This window comes from Haliotis rubra, unplaced genomic scaffold (genome assembly GCF_003918875.1).
Source record: "Haliotis rubra isolate DU_JTF1 unplaced genomic scaffold, ASM391887v1 Scf163, whole genome shotgun sequence".
NCBI lineage: Eukaryota > Metazoa > Mollusca > Gastropoda > Lepetellida > Haliotidae > Haliotis > Haliotis rubra.
In genome coordinates this window covers 1,080,388-1,098,984 of record NW_025765592.1, presented here as the reverse complement: position 1 = coordinate 1,098,984, position 18,597 = coordinate 1,080,388, and the positions used below count along the sequence as shown (strand labels likewise).

Below are 18,597 nucleotides of genomic sequence, written 5' to 3'. Positions count from 1 at the left end.
CGATCAACACTCACTCACCCACTCACTACTCTCATGAGCAATCACGTCAGTGAATACCGAATTCCAGTCGATTTCAATGCGTTTGGGCTACAAGTTGCCATTCACATCCTTGACTAGCTTAAGCAAAGGAGCAAGGGTCATGCGATGTCATTCACAACTGAACACTAAAATAATTTAGTTTACCGGGCCATGTTCTTTTTCAACTGTGTGCATGAACTGGGACTTTCGAAGCAGGGATTGTCCAGATTAGAGTCAAAGACTTTAATTCTGCAGCAGTTTCTGGCGAGTCAGGGCAAGATGTAGTGGCTCCATCATTTACTCGGGAGCATCCACTCCTTGGAAGTTTTTGTGCCGAGTTCGCCAAGGGGTTTTGGAAGAAGCAACCCATCACAAGTATAGGAGTAGTCAATCAGGCAATTGCGGCCTCCTTGTCCACCTTCACCACATCACACGGTTGTCATCTATACACAGACACTGGGTGGAAGATAAGTACTAACTGGGAGATAGGATATGTTTAAAAATTTGACATTTTTTAACTATAAATTGTATACAGTGGAAACCGCCTAAGTAAAGACCGCTTAACTAAACAGACCTGATAAGTAAACACTTTTCTTTGGTCCCGGCAAATATCTTCATTAATTATCATTATTAGAGTCTGGTTAACTAAACTCGGATAAGTAAACAATACCGCTTAACTAAACGTCTTCTCACGGTCCCTGGAAGTAAATTACTTAACAAAAGAGACTGGATAACTAAATTAGCGATCACCACATAATCCGACATGAGGGGCACGTGTCAGTCTCCAGTCAAACAAACATCCTACTTACAGCTCGCTGGCGTCATGCAGTTGACAATACACTGACAACTGGAGGCCAGCCCTGATAATTTGTTCATTGTTACATATGCATACATATACATGCATATGGTTTTCATTTGCAGGTTTTTATAAGTTTGGATAAGTAAAATACATTGTACCTGATAAGTAAACAATTTTGGCAAGTCCCTTGAGATTTTACTTATCAGGTTTCCACTGTATTTATAAATACTTATCCTATCTCACGCAATTTATTCCCGCCTGCCTGTCCGACCCTACTACATAGATTACTTTACAGGTTATGGCTAATGCTCCAAGTAGAGAATGATCAGACAAAGGAATCACATGATCAACCGGTGAGCATGCTGCATGCTTCACAGAGGCTTCAGGATGTCCAGGAATGGGGGCAGTGGGGTGTGTTCAGGTGAATGGCACAAGAGAGGCCTTGAACTCTGTTTGCAGTTTGTTTCCACTCAACTGTCGATCAAGAAAGAGAAAGTACTAACCATGAGATTTTTTTTGAATAAGTATTTATAAATATACAATTTAAAGTTAAAATTTTCAATTTTAGACTGATTGCAAGAGTGAAATTATTCAGGATAATGCCAGTTGCCTTTGCTCCCATGAATTAAACTAAGCATTTATGCCTCATTCATGACAGCCTGCCCTACTATTCCTTCAGCCAAATGCAGGCTGGTACCAAACTTTGTCAATAAGTAACATATGTTATATTTGCGGCTTCCATGGTGGCTGAGCAGTCTAGGTGTCTGAATTTGTGTGCTGGCAATTAGGTGCCTGACTCTGAGGGTGTGAGTTCAAATCCCGGATGGGACTCAACCCAACAAAAGTACTAGAATCTGTACTTTACAAAGAAAGTGTAATCCCAAATATAACATATGTTACATTTGACCACTTTCTAAATGGCATTGTGTATTTGTCAATAAGGGTGTGAAATGTGCAGAACAATGTCACAAGATGATTTTCCATTTAATTTGTGTTTCCTGATATGCTAAGCATTGTTTAATGTTCAGAGATAAAGATTATCATGTGTAGTTTGTTCTTAACAAAGCTGAAAATAGCAATCAGGTACATGTATACACAAATTTTCAAACAGGTCTACTGGTGATATCCCTGAGATTTGATGGAAGCTTTGATTGCAATTGCCTGATACTTTTTGTAAATGAAACAATTTGACCAGTCACCATTGAACATTTGTGCAAAACATTTACATATAATAGCTTACAACAAATATGTCTTTTGAAGAGTCAATCATTAGGTTTTATGATATAAGTATCTGGGTCCTAGTCAAAAGGGCCTCAGACCCCAAGTCAAAAGGGCCCCATATAAAACAGAATAATAACATCTTTTTTAAAAGTATTATAGCCAAAGGTTATACATCTTTACAATGTATATTTTATGCTTACTAGTCTTGTTTTTAATAGATATTTCAATGTCTTGTTGCCATCCTTTCAAGTTTTCTATAATAATCTTTGTCAAATCGTGATTGAAAATTCAGAAAGTTCACAGGAGCATTGTATTCCTTACAATGCCAAAACCTTTGAATGTATCTCAACACTATTGGGATGACGCTGTTTTTCAGCGCATTATCATTTGCAGAAGCCCTAGGTCAATTAACTCACCTATCCCGCTAAACTGGATGGAATTTGTGTTTAAAAAGACAAAACAGTATCATAAATTTAATTGTAAGTTTACTTCAAACACCTTGCAATGGGCTGTTGACCCACTGTTAGGTAATGAAACAAGATTTATGACATCATTATGGAGCGTGACATCACCTGCTGTGACGTCATTTGACAACAGAACTGATAATGGCCCGTCGTTGAGGAATCAGTGGCTATTATCATTTGCAGCAGCCCACTCATTTCTGATAACTAGAGGGCGGTTTCATGATAATTCCATCCATTTTAGCTATAACACTATATTCATCATTGTCAGATGTAGTCAGTGTGCATATAATAAATGTGTTGAAGTTTGAAAAGGGAACTACTTTTTCAAAAAAGTTCAAGGAGTGATATGATTAACCTTTGACCTAGAGGAACTTTGACCTGGTTTAAATATGGAATTTCTTTCACGAAAAACAGCGTAAAATGAGTCATACGACAATTGCAAACAGATTATGGCATACAATTATACATTGAGAAGGTGTTACATGGGAGATGTCAGTAGTTCAAGAGATATGTCTATCACAGAAAACATTCTGGCAGCTTTCATGTCCAATCATGTCCTTTACAACAACAGAGTAAGCTCTTGACAAGGCCTGATCAGGAGAAGACCTGTAGGAACCCTTGACAGGCCAAAGCATTGCCTCAAGGAGCAAGGAATATATGCAGTCCAAGCATTGATAAATTAAAACATTAAGATCTAATAGGGAATGACTCAAGAAGGTTTCCATACCTTTGACATGCTTTCCTCCTCTTTGAGGTCATGTGATTGAGATGAGGTAAACAACGCAGACAATGCTTCCATCAAATAATTGTGACTTTCCTATGTTAGTTTTTTGTATTTTTGAGATGAAATTGCAGAAGGTGTTACAATTGTTTTAGTATTTCACCCAGTCCTGGAGGACAACATTTTTTTATAAGTAAATGTTGTTTTGGCTAAGTATATTAAGCTAATATCTTAAGTTAATCTTATAGTTCTCACTATTTCTTATGTGTTTACCAGTGGGAAGATCAGCATGAAGGTCTAACCTGTGAAGAGTTCACACAGTGGAAGTTTGACAATGATCCAGAAAACCAGGCTGTTGGACTTGCTAAGGTACTGGAAGAGAGTGGGATAGGTGAGTATCATCAAATATTGTTGTATAAGGTGAATGGCAAAGATATGGAGGGTTATGTTCAAGCATGGTTGTGGAGGAGCCTTAATCATTTCAGTTACATTTTCATTGCAGTGGGTGTTCCTATTTAACAATATTGACATATTAAATACTAGTTTGTTTTTACAAATATAATTTAACATATTAAACATTACATTTTTTTACAATATTATGGAATGGACATTCTTTAATATGTACTTCCACACAGAACTACAGAGACATTTAAAGGTCACATGCAACCAAAAAATCAAACATAATTAAAACACAATTATCACTTATTCATGACATATAATATACATTGCTGGTTATGAAAAAACATATAAACAAAATTATAAGCGTACAATCGCAAATCAAAAGTGCAATATTGTGTACTTGAGTTTACTTCCCAAGAAACGAAGCAGCCGGGATACCGAACCCAGTCAGAGCGGGTGGGTGTGCACTCAAGTGTAACGGCTGGTTCATATGCAGATGCCCTCACGGGTCATTGTGTGTGTGTATATATAGAGATGTTGGGTTTTGTAAATACATGCTCATTTTTTGTGTATAACATTTTGCAATCAACAGACATCATAAACATGTCATGTGTTCAAGTATCACACCTGCCTGTCTGTGTAATTACATAATGTGACAGAGACCGAACTCGGGCCATAAATCAATGCGTTTTGTTTATGGTGTATAGCCTGATTGGTGTTGAGTTCAAATTGCATGTGGTCAGTGATCGCAGTTGTGTATTGAATATTGTCATTAGCAGACAGGCAGGCAGACACACAGGTGTCAATAAAACAAGACATTGAGTTTTGTCTGTGACAACGACATATTTATATCACAGTTAGAAATTCTGTCAATGCTAAATAATGACATTGCTTTTAAGTATAGAACTGAGAAAGTGACTGGGTAAGAAGAACGTGTGGTGAAATAGACAAATGAAATTATATAAACAGTTTATTTACTGTCATAACATATAAAAAGCTCGCGCCTGTGAGATATCAACAAAGCATTAGGAAAATAGCTCACACCAAAGCCTTCACCGAAGTATTCACCGACAGCCCGCTTCCAAGTTTGCGCCTCAATTCACTGGCGCGACGCTATGAGCCCAGCCCAGCTGTTGAAACCCGTTTTCCCCAGAAAAGTCTGGGGAAAATTAGTGAAACGTTTGAACTCCGATTTCGCGCGTTTTTTTTCATCGCGTTATTTTTCATCGCGTTATTTTTCAACTTTATAAGTTGAATTTGCATTTTTGATGATTTGTTTCGGTAAGTCCATACCAAAAGGTATCAGAATCTGCAAAGTTGTGTTTTACGTTGCATGTGACCTTTAAGTTTGTCTGCTGAAGCAATTCTTAGTAAGTCATGATTTCACAGGAGCATGAGTAGCATAATTTTGTAAGAAATACAGTAGAATACTTTTATAACGAACACGGATATAACAAACTGACGGCTATAGCAAACTGTTTTAAAAGTCCTGAATAAACCTCTGTATATTACAGCGGGAGTCCCAGTTAACACTAATTAACGGTGTGAATAACAAACTGAGCAAACTCAATCAGTGTCACTGACAATTAGCGGTGCTCACTTTGAAATTAGTGTATAGCGAACTGATTATTAGCAGAACATAACTCCAGATTCAAAGACAGGTAAACAGTTAGTATTTTGTCAAGTCACCATGGGCAGCAATGCAGGCTTCAATGCGGCGGGGCATACTACTGATCAAAGAAGTTAGAAAGTCGTGGTCGATGCTGTCCCAATATCAGACAACCTCTTTTTCATTTCAGCAATATTTGTCAGATTTTTCTTATTGACACTTTCCTTCATAAGTCCCCAAACATTTTCTATTGGATTTAGGTCAGGGCTATAGCTTGGCCAATCTAATAATGTCAGATTTTGGGTCCGAAACCAGGCCTGTGAATGCTTTGAACGATGTTTTTGGTCGTTGTCCTGCTGGAAAATCATAAAATTTCCATAGAACATGTGAGCAGATGGAAGTAAATGTCCCTCGAGAATATCTGTGTACCGCTCACTGTTCATATTCCCTTCAAATACACAGAGGGGCGTTGCCCCTAAAACAAATATGCCACCCCACACGTTAAATTTCGGACTGTACTTGGGCGCTGATACAAAGGTTTTTCAGTTTGTTTGGCCCAGAATTTCAGTGTATTAGGAAACAGCCACACAGAACTTTCATCTGAGAAAATCACATTTTCCCAGTTAAAATTTCTATGCTGTAAGCACCAGTTCAACCTTCGCTCATTTTGTTCAAGTTTCATGATCGGTGATGGAATTCCTTGACTTTTCTGCCAACCCATTGCATGCAGCTCAGTTCTAATTGTCTCCTTACAGACAGCCACAGTTCATCTATCAATCATATCCAGCCTTAAGTTTTCTAAACTCCTTCGTTTGTTTTTAGAAACAAGAATCCCAAGCTGCCTCCTGTAACCGACATCTGCGTCTCCCTGGTGCTCAATGCCATATCCATTTGCAATATTTTTCAAAACACAATAAACAGTGGACAAAGGGATGCCTGTTCTACTTGAAATCATTTTAACTGATCTGATGTTCTTGTTATAATACTCTAAAATCAACTTCCTCTTCTCTAAATCATCCATACTGAGGATCACTGAAAATGTCGTCTGCTAGCAAGTAAACAAAGGGGGATAACTCTTCACAAACTAATGAAAAAGGATTAACGGAGTTGTTTCTCTTGAATGAAACCAAGCACTTGATACCTGGTCAAGGTTGTTTATACTAGAAATCCAATTAAACATATTCCTAAAATTCTCTATAATTTCTGGTCATACTATAAATGATATGGTATATTTTTAAATTTATTTTGACCTCAAACGGTGCCTCTGTTTCGCTTGATTCTTCCTCTTCATCTTCACCGGAAGACTGCCTTGCAAGATTTTAGATCGGATTGTATTGATACGGTCTAACATCAATTTCAGAGATGACATCTGGAACTTCTTTTACTGCTTCATAATCCATGGACACTGTTAAGTTGTGAGGTGAAATCAAAGAGAAAGCCATCAGCAACAGGCACATATGACATCATGTCACGTGATACCCCTCTGCTCATTAACTGATGGGTGTTTCCGTAATAGGCGGAAATACGAGTACTTTTTTTCTGTTTTTGTTGCTATTTTACAAAAAAAAATTTGAATTCTAATGACGGAATGTGACTTTTAGAATATCCTTTACAATATGTCAAAAGTTTTGTTTTCGTTCGTATTCTCCTTTAAAATCTACAGGCCCCGAATGAAATCTGCATGCCCAGTTTGTTAACGTCAAACCATATAAATCAAAATCACTACACTGTACACAGCATAGGCGGATCCAGGAATTTTCAAGGCGGTGGGGGGTGTTGGGTGTTGAGCCCCTGGGGAACCTCCCTTGGATCTGTCAATGCAGTTTCACACTGTTTCTACATAATCAAGGCGCAGAGAAACGTTTCCATTTGCTGAAAACTGGTGTTGCCATTCCTATGCGTAAAGCCCTGAAATACCAGATAGTGAAGGGAAAGTTTCCAGTTAAAAAACAAAACAACAAATGACAGATAATTTACTAAAGGCCACATGGGCCATCAAATATTTGAAACTGCCGGCCCGATACAATAACAATTGGCGCTGGGCCTCTGGGCAGGCAATTATTTTGAACACTGCAACCCATCCTTCCTCTGGAATCCCAGAATACTTTTCATTCACTGAAGGTACCCTATGAAAAAATTATCAGGGGATACATCCCCTTCAGATAGTGGTAGGGAAGACCTCTAGGAAGTAAGAAAGTTCAACTCCATGGATTTTAAATTTTCCTAATTATAACATATCTGGATTATGGTAGCCTTATTCCTGTGGATACACAGATTACATACAGAAAATCAAAAGAAATTTTAACACCAAGTCATAGCTGTTCCTAGTGGTATACCTAATCTACCCCTGAGTTATCTCCCTTCATCCGGACGTCGCTGTATTGTTCTCCTAGAACTCTTCATAATTTTTCTGTATGGTCCACACGTATGACGTGCAGAGATTCAGTGAGATTTATTTTTCAATCAAGTCTTCATTTCTTCATAAACAGGTCAGTTACATCGCATTCCATATCAACGTTCAATTGCATTACTATTTGATATTCTATTTACGTGTATTTTCTTGATTTTGGTGGGGCGGTGGGGTAGCCTAGTGGTTAAAGTGTTCGCTCGTCATGCCGAAGATCTGGGTTCGATTCCCCACATGGCTACAATGTGTGAAGCCCATTTCTGGTGTTCCCCGCAGTGATATTGCTGGAATATTGCTAAAAAGTGGCATAAAACCATACTCAATCACTCACTTGTTTTTGGACTTTGAAAATTTTCCGCCCTTTTTGACTAGAACGAATATGGCGCATAACATATGTCTCCTATGCCAGAAGTTTATGGTGGATGTCAATCCCCACTCTCTATGTGTCTCATTCTTCAAGGATTGCCGTGCTTTATCAGATAGAGGTCTATTATGTCAGATTACAGTTGGCTTATTATGGAGAAAATTCATTCTATGGCTAGGAAGCGTAAGTATCTTCATCTTCTGAATTCTCGGGAACTAAGAAATCCAACACGGGATCGCCTTCTTTGTCTATTAAATCTGAGCCTAAATCCAGATCTAGGTCAAAATCTAATCATCCACCCTCATGGAATTTAGCCCGGCTATTGAAGCAATTGAGGAGACTTATTTACCCAGCAAAACGGCAGATAGCCGCAATCACTTGGTGGTCGATGGCACGAGCCGGGGGCCAAAGTCATTTCCTGACGGAAACCAGGGGTGCTATGACCGGGAAAGATGGTTACCATGCCCTGGCGTAAGCAGGGGGCTGGTCCCCTTCAGGGGAGAAGCCAAGGGCTTCAGGCGACGGGAACAGAGTCGGTCTAGCTGGCTCTGGGTCCGGGCGTGACCGTGGCTCAGGCTGCACACTCCGCGATCTTGGTTACCGAGAACCAGCTATCCGTGGCGGTTCCCTCTCACTCACAGCCTGCTATCCTTCCCCACGGTGGGATGGCCGCAGGACTGTCACGGACTGGATACCGTGCCGAGAGTGCGGGATTCCTGTTCCGGCTTGAACCATACCACCGGGTCGGCGGCTATTAACAATGGGCTTGTCAACCCAGCAACCGAGAGCCACGGGCCTGCTATCTTTTTCCGTGGTGGGACTAGGCAGCAGGACTTTCACGGGCTTGATACTGTCCCGGGTGCACGGGATTCCTGTCCCGGATTGAGCCATAATACCGGATAGGCGGCTATTGACAACGGCTTGTCATCCCAGCAACCCGACAGCCACGGGCCTAGCGGTTTGATCAGAGAATACAGCCACAGAACTGTAGGCATATACTGACTCGGATAATCCGACCTTGACCCTATTGATGTCTGACTTGGCCGATCTGGTCGCTTCATCGGTATATCCCTTCTCACAACCGGAGTTCACTATGTGAGAGGTTTGTTGACAGTACTAACTATGGATGTTTTCAGAAGAGGATTTCTCGCCGGGTTGAAGTTTAATGGAGAAGTTGGAACTATTATATGGTCTTTATCCCAATATCCTTCCACCTCTGTTTGAGGATCAGGGAATTGACTTACCCGTGGAGTTGGGTTGCTGATTACTGCCAGAAGGGATGCCCAAGCTGTCCTTGTCGCATACTTCATTACTTAAGTAACCATTGGAGTATTATAACTTAGGCAAGGCCACGATGTGGGATAGAACCTGCCCAGGTCTACACCATTCACGATATATTTATCCCGGCCAAACTTAGATTAGGATTTTGCCCTCTCACAAGAAGTTAAGCGGCTTCCGTGAGCAAACACTTCCGTGTACAATAGCGATTCAAGGAGTTAGATATGGCTGCTCGGACATCCATTGGTATGTTATCCTATTCTTGCATGTTTGCCGCGGGTCTACGGGCTTTGCTCCTCCAGTTTTCTAAGCTTACTCTGGGTTATAAAGGACACAGCTCAAGAGGGGGCGTTGGCGCATTTGTTTCCTGGACGTGGTTTATATATCTCTAGCGGATGCTATGGCCAATCAAGGGAATATATTACGTCGTCTCACTTCCTTTGAACAGATTCAGAGACTGGATTCATTAAGGAATGTAAATAGAGACATAGTCTGGAGTCTATATTCGTAGGCAGCTGGGGTACTCTATAGTTTATTCACGGGTAGACGAGTATCAATCATGCATGGAGTGAGCGAGTTAAGTTTTACTCATCACTGAGCAATATTACAGCCTTATGACAGGGCCTATAATTTATCGACTTGGGATCAGACAAGCCAGTGATCAACAACATGAGTATCGATCTACGCAGTTGGGATATGGTGTCATATATGGTTAACCAAGTCAGCAAACCTGACCTCCCCGATTTCATTAGTTACCTTTTACGACAAGCAGAATGACATCATAGTTACCGGAAGTGACATCATCAAACAGGAAGTGACATCATAGTTACCGGAAGTGACGTCATAATTTTAAAGAATATTAGGTTTAATGACATATTTTGGGATTCAGATAGAATCATGATACATTTATAGGAATCTATCGTAATCCGGATTTATGGTGTCAGGGATTATATAATCCCTACTATTACGGATTAGAATCATCATGATATCTATTATATCAACCATAACTGAGGGAAGTTAGAAGACTCACCATCTCTGGGAATGTATTCCCTCACTGCTACTGACCAATCTAGAGATAAATTGTTTATCTCTGACTAAGTCATAGTTATTCTTAGGAGGTTGAGTCATCAACTCTCAGCTAGTGTATAGAGGGTAGTATCTTCCAAGGGATAACCCTCCTTCCTTACTTGGGATTCAGGCTACCATAATCCAGAGGGAATGTTTACATTATAATTAGGAACAATTACATGTATTGTTAGTAATTGTTAGTAAACTTACCTCTGGATTATGGGGAGTAGTTTCCACCCTATGTCCGCAAAATTATCCTTAGAAGATGTCATAGATGTGTTGTGTTTTAGAAAAATTATGAAGGGTTCAAGGAGAACAATACAATGGCGTCAGGATCAAGGGAGATAACTCAGGGGTAGATTAGGTATACCACTAGGAATAGCTATGACTTAGTGTTAAAATTTCTTTTGATTTTCTGTATGTAATCTATGAATCCACAGGAATAGGGCTACCATAATCCAGAGGTAAGTTTACTAACAATTTGTAACAATACATGTAATTGTTCCTTTTTAGTTATACCTGTGGATCAAAAACAAGCTTCAGGATAAAAGCTAATCAAGCGTTAGAGGTAGTATTCTAAAAAATATGTTCATTATTGATAATACTTAAAATTTATATGTAATAAAATTCAGTGTGAAACCAGCAAGCAGCAGAGAAAGGTTATACAATGGGCGATCTTGTTGTCCAAAGGATGATGACTCTCACCAGTCCAACTTCTCACTTCATCCTCTTTCTCAACTCAGTCTGCATATGACATCTAAAGCCAAACTAATGTGTTACCTTGTTGCACCTTCATTGAGGATCGGTCTTTTACAACAGAATATTTTCAACAGGCACATGTTTTTGAGTGATTGTTAGTTTAAAACAGTATCATTTACTTAGTCTCAGATGGCAGATAGTGGAAGAATGTATCAGCTTTGGTTTATAACCCATGACAATACCTTAAAGAACCAATAAACTTTGTTTTTTGTTACTCTTTTAACCATTACATATGAAAGATTTGTGGTTAGTCTTATGCGGAACACCAAATTTATTCTTTAAAAACTTGTGGTTAATTAATACCGAGCGATTAAAAGTGGCCAAAAAGTCGCCTGCTTCACTCTCGCCCGCCAACGAAACCACAGACAGGTTACGTAACTCTGTCGCCAGAGCACTGCAGTGACGTCATATGAGGAACGATTTTCAGTTAGTTGTATAGAAAATGTAACATGCTCATCATTTTGATGATTTCTCGACATCAACGACTTACATGCCGAATCGTTGCTTTGTCATCAATTGCTCTAGGGTCGAGGCGATGGTGTCCCCATGCACAGATTTCCACAGGACCCCGCAGTTCGTGCTAAATGGGTTATGTTTGTGAGTGCAAAGTGAGCGTTGTGGAAGCCTGAAACGATATCTTACTTGTGTTCAGATCGCTTCACGGAAGTTAAAGAATCAAAACTATTTACTAGTTGTAGTAAAATATGCATATGATTGATGACCATAAAGATTTTCTATGACACAACTCGTAACATAACGATTTCTTCCTCCTCGAAGTGAGGTTGTGGTCGGTAACAATAATATTGTAAGTAGTATTATATTGACACCCACCTCGCTGCCACGAGAAATTGTTATGTTATCGCTATGTCATGCAAAAATCCTATTGGCCATCAATCAAATACATATTTTACTACCAGTAGAAAGTAGTTTTGATTTTTGTAACTTCGGTGAAAACAAACCTAAATACCATTTATCCCTCAGACTGGCAGATGTTCCTGACAGGGGCCATTTTAAAAATAAAAAATCTGTTAGAATTAATGAGATTATAGTTTGTTTTCATCAAGTTAGAAAATCAAGACTACTTTCTACCAGTAGTTAAATATGTATTGGAATCATAACCAAAAGGATTTTGCATGACACAACTTATAACATAATGATTTCTTCCACGGAAGCCAGGGTGGGGTCGAAGTCACAATACTGCGCGATAAATTTCTTTGCTACATTCCCATGGTTAATGTCCACTCACCAGTATGTAGATACTAGTCAATGTGCGTCTTTATATTTGGTCTTATAATCCTAATTAGTTTATTATCATACTTGTATGCATTTTGAAACTATATAAAAAAAAGACGATCTGCTGATACTTATAGTGAATTTATAACAGAACTGTAATATCTAGACATTGTATAGTTTGCCAATGTGAATCATAATTCGCACACACACCCTAGTGCATGTTGTCTGTCTCATTACACTTCACGGCGAAAACTGATTCTGTTGAATGCTACGACAAATGAATAAAAACAAAATGCAAATATTAAAATTAAAACAGATTAAAGTTATAGGAACAATATCAGGCCATTACCTTGTTCGAGGAATGTATCCATCAATATCCACAAAACTGTTCCAAATGATGTGTCTTTTAACAGTTTAATATACGAAAAAGTGATAAATCTTTTCAGGTATTGGTGTATAGTCTCATTGGTCACCCAAGATAGCACACCTGGCAACTAATTGCATAATGTCCGCCTTTCTTTAAAAACAGTAATTTAGTTAGCCAATAATGGGCAATCAATCAATGTATTGCCGGTTAATCCTTTGAAAGAAGGACGTTGTTTTTACGCAGACACCGACACGACAGAGTGTATTCAGTATAGATTAGTAAATCTACATACATAAACTAAGATAAAACTAATTAATCAATCAGCGTGTTATCGGTTAATCCTTTGATCGATGTTTATAATGTTGAATATTTACTCCAGACATAAGAAATGCCAAATGGGAACCTTTGTCGGGTAATCTAAGTGTGTTACCACTAATTATACCTGTTATAAATTCATTAACTGACCATCAAGTGAATGATGAAAAATAACATGTGTAGGTTTATACCACCTAACACGGGTTACAACAAGGGAGTATTAATTGCTGTATTGCATGTGAAAACTTATGGGCCGACACTGTTTTGAGAAAACAAACAGATTTTTACATGACGTGATTAAATATCGAGGTAAAAAAACACAGAAATGGGATCAATTTGGATCAGTCATTATACAAATAGGGCCTAACGACATCAAGCGATTTTGACAGAATCGTCTATGAAAACAAGTTGTACCTCGGAAACTAGGCAAAGCAGGAGACAAAATTAAATGACAGTAGATTGTGAGAACATATAGCTTTCATTTTCCACAACAATTGTCACGATTTCAGGTTTATACAAGCCTGTAAACAAGATAATTTAACCCCTAAAATGTAGATGAATTCTGCATCGGCCCTCAAAGCTATTCCTCATATGACGTCACAGAGGCGCTCCGCTCTGATTGGTTGAAATTTCGTTCGCGGGTGAGAATTGTGCACTGTTGTCAAAAAGGTCGATTTTAGTCAATTAAAGGTTGAAATGAGTAGTTTTAATGACGGGGTTTCATTTATAACGATGCCAGTTAGTGATTTATGTATTTGTACCCCCTAGGGTTTATGTGACCTTTAACTATTGCAGCAGTTAAAGGGGCACTGACCCAGAGCAATTTCCATTGACTGGTTTTTTGCTTTTATTATTGTTTTCCTCCTGTGAGTACCCATATGATATCCCAGTTTTTTTACTGGTTTGTGACCTCTGCTGGGACACCCGCATGTGCATTTGATAGTATAGGTATAGATTGATCAACAAAAATGAAATCCTTTTTACTCGATAATATTTGCATCTTCATTTTTATGATAACAAATGAAGACATTTTGAAGTTTAACCATCTTCCAGTGGTAAAAAATATTAGGACTGAAAAATAACAAGTCAATGTACGTCTTTTTGTTTTGTCCTATAATCCTTATTAGTTTATTGTCATATTTGTATGCATTTTGAAACTAATAAAAAGCATACGATCTGCTTATACTTGTAGTAAATTTATAACATGACTGTAATATCAAGACACACACCCTAAGTACAACCTAGTGTATATGTTGTCTGTTTCATTACACATCACGGCGGGAAAAAAATGATTCTGTTGAATGGTACCACAAATGAATAAATACAAAATGCAAATCTTAAAAATAAAACAGACTAAAGTTACAGCAATAATGTTAGGTTATTACCACTTCCAAGGAATGTATCCATCAATATCCACATAAAGGAATCATATGCCATTCATCTGCAGCTGACAAAGAATCCTGTTCCATGTCAAGTGTCTTTTAACAGTCTAATATGCGAAAAAGGGATATATCGTTTCAGGTTTTTCACCTTGGTGTATAGTCTCAATGGTCATCCAAGATAGCACACCTGGCAACTAATTGCATGATGTCCGCCATTCTTTAAAGAAGTAATTTAGTTAGCCAATAATGAGCAATCAATCAACACATTGACAGTTAATCCTTTGAAAGAAGGACGTTGTTTTTACACCGGTACTTTACGACAGGGTGTATTCAGTAAAGATTAGTAAATCTACATGCATAAACATTACCTCTTGACAACAAATCCGCTGTGCAGGATAAAAGTACTTAATCAATCAGCGTGTTATCAGTTACTCCTTTGATCAATGTTTGTTTTTGTAACTCGGCTGATAATTCGTCTTGCTGCACTTCCATACGCATATTACATAAGATGTAATACATTTGCCACATCAGACCTTAATTCATAATGCTGAGTATTTACTCCAGACACAAGAAATGGGAACCTTTGTCGGGTAGTCTGAGTGGTGTTACCACTAATTATACCTGTTATAAATTCATTAACTGACCATCAAGTGAATGATGACAAATAACGTGTAGGTTTATACCACCAAACACTGGTTACAGCAAAGGGAGTAGTAATCGCTGTATTGCAAGCAATTTTAATTGCCTGAAAATACTTATGGGCCAACACTGTTTGGAGGATACAAAAGGAACTTCACTGTTGCATATTATAAGAAATATGTATAAGCATTTGATTACATGTCATGATTAAATATCGAGGTAAAAAAATCATATTTGTACCATAACTAGTAAATAACAAAGAAATAGCTTGCAGAATTTAACAGCTGTTTTTAAGTGTTGCTTTTATTGTAGTACTTCCTCTTATGTCAGTTTATTCAGATTATTTTTGTGTGTGTTAATTTGCACAATATATTTAAAAATTATACCAAATGAAAGTCAACTATGTATTTTGCATCCAATCAGTTTATGAGATTTATGATATCATGTCCAGTGACCAGTGTAGCCAATATGGCGACAGCTTAATTAGTTTTTAAGATTGAGCCCGGTTTATTTTCAACAGCTGATTACATTCGCTGAGTGTTGTGATAACTGAAAACCTACATGTAGAAGATAAGTTACCTATTCTGTCACTTCATTTTAAGTCAAATAATTGTTATTAGTGTCAGTATTAGTACAGTAGATTTGTAGTAAAGTTTCAAGTCGGCATGTTGTAGCTCACTGGCTTCAATTCTTGGTACACAGCAAAGGAAGACTAAATTCTATCTCTAAAAACTTCTTTCACATACACCTTTAATTTTTATGAGGAGAATATACCAGCAGGTGAAAGGTGTTTGCAAGTAATAGTGATAGTTTTATAATTTAAAAGAAATTGTTAGGGTGTATTTGATGTGTGTGAAAAATATGACATATCGCCGATCTGTTCTGATCCGCCGTTGATGCTTGTGATGCTTGAGTGTTATAGTTCTAAAACTTCTTTCTTTCTTGTTGATCTTAGTATTTGACAAAACTGGAAAGGTGTTTACAACGCTTTTTCTTTATTTCTTTCATTCATTCACATATAATTCTTGCTCTTAATTCTTGCTATAGTTCATTCATTCATTCATTCATTGTAAAATTCCGACTGATACAATAAACTGGCTGAAGTACTGTTAAACGCAGCCAAAGTTGTGCTGGGAACGAACCAAGTCACTGTGTGCGTTGGAGCATGATGAGGCACACACTAATTAGTACAAATGGTAAAGAAAGCAAGCGGGTGACCTATCCCTCTTGTAGAGTATCCCTGATACCCCACATGGTTTAAAAATATGCTCACTCATTCACACACTTCAAGACAAGTGCATTATTGCCTTTTATTAGATATTCTCCAGAGTATTCTCAATTTACTGGTAACACCGCAACCATGAAGTGGGACTGTATGGACCACCACACCTAGAGGGTTAGTGAAGGAAGATAAACTGAAAAAGATCGTCCATTAACACTTGTATTATGAAATTAACTAAGTTGCCAAGTAATACAAAATACTGCACTGTAATTACAATGCAAGGAATCAACAAAGTGGTAGTACAGTTGGAATCTTTATACAACCACTGGTCTTGATGCATAATTTGAGATGAGAGAGACATGCCCTTGCCCTTTATGTATGTGTGTGTCTTTACTAAACTCACAGAGATAGTCTTTACACCTTCCAGAATGTTTCATACTCTGCTGGATTACTCTATCCTGTTCTAGAAAATATCAGTCCATATTTTATTCCAAGAGAATTTATAGATACTAAATACCGCGCCACTGCTAACATTAATGAATAAAATAACTTCTACCCGAAACTTAAGGAAACAAGGTACCATGCAATAAGATTACAACATTGGCCAACAACAGATAACACTGCCACATAGCTATATTATAAAAATCCTTATCACATCATAAAACACTGAAGTATAGCACAAAATAGATACATGGCGGACTAAAGCATGAAACTTTGCAGAGTGCTGGGGAATATCACGATAAAACATATTTTATGGGTGTGCCCGATTTTTTGGGCCCATTTTCCGAAAAATCCAAGATGGCCACCAAAATCTAAAGATTTCCAATTCTAACACTGTAGAATGGATTATAGCAGAAAACCTTGTACAGTGCTAGGGAACATCATGATAAAACAAATTTTGGGGGTCTACCTGAATTTTTGGGCCCATTTAAAAAAAATACAAGATGGCGTCCAAGATGGCTACCAAAAATCAAGGATTTTCAATTCTAACACTACTTGACTTTCCCTGCTGGATTAAAGCAGAAACCCTTGCACAGTGCAAGAGAACATCAAGATAAAACATATAAAACAGATAACACTGCCACATAGCTATATTATAAAAATCCTTATCACATCATAAAACACTGAAGTATAGCACAAAATAGATACATGGCGGGCTAAAGCATGAAACTTTGCAGAGTGCTGGGGAATATCACGATAAAACATATTTTATGGGTGTGCCCGATTTGTTGGGCCTCTTTTCCAAAAAATCCAAGATGGCCGCCAATAATCAAAGAGTGCTGAAGTCCACCCAGAATAGTCGCAGCTATAAAAAAATCTACCTTTGTTGCAATATGTGAGATATATTCGCCATTCAAAGGGCTATTTCTAATACTTTCAATAAATATAACAAACAAGATTTATGTTTAGTAGAAAAAGATATAATTCATCATCCACTTGATGAAAAAGTTACTGTTTTGATCAGTCACCTGATAACATTTTATCAAACATCAATCTCTGGGATTCTGAATTCTCCTTGAAAAGTTCCCATTGCATTTACAGAGCGATGTGTATAGAAGATGAAAAGATTTACAAATGCACTTCTTTGGGCATAGAGGTTGATAAGTCATATTTGATGAGTTCTCGACAACTTTGTGAAGCTTCTGGCAGTGTCATCCACACTGGTCGCCATGTGTTATCGTCCCTTGTCCAACCAAACAAATCTGGCTCTGGTGCTTTCTGCCTGGGAAGTAAACAAGTAAGCCATATGCTGGCCTGGTACAAGCTCCTGTCTGTGTGCTGTAGCAGAGCATCCTGCGTGGGAGGAAGGTTCTGCGTCAACTTGATCTTGCGCCCATGGCAGAGCATCTTTTGTTGCAGTTCATTGACTATAATCACTGATGTAGTGATGTCAGACATGATGCATGTGAATGCAAAGTGATGAAAACACTTCTGAGTCTTTGTCCACAGGTTGGAATGGATGCTGTGCAGGAAAAGGAAATCTCTCAGTCACATCCTCATAGGATATCCAAGTGTTCCAAGCATTTTTTGTGCCTTTTCCACTGAACTGTGATGTCAGAATCAGTGAATGCATGGAAAAAGGGAAGTGCCACTCATCTTTGACAGCCAAGATCTTGGAATATTCTGTTGATGTGATAATATCTGAAGTTTTTCTCTTTTTCAAATGACACCCACAGCTGAACAGCAGACTTTAGTTCAACCAGTTAGAACAACAATATCTGTGTCGACAGTGCTAACCATGACATGAAGGCAGATTCTGATATCCGCCTCATCCTGATCAGTGCACTGCATATCCTCTTCACTTCCTACTGTCACCACTGACTCCACAGCT

General features: G+C 38.2%; 1 protein-coding gene across 1 annotated transcript in view; it reads left to right on the top strand.

Annotated features, from left to right (window-relative positions):
* LOC124271750 overlaps positions 1-18,597 on the top strand; it is a 387,369-nt gene that overhangs the window by 243,020 nt on the left and 125,752 nt on the right. Inside the window, exon 18 of the mRNA XM_046706916.1 lies at positions 3,500-3,614. Within this exon, the coding sequence (XP_046562872.1) occupies positions 3,500-3,614 (115 nt within the window). The remainder of the gene's footprint in view (positions 1-3,499; positions 3,615-18,597) is intronic.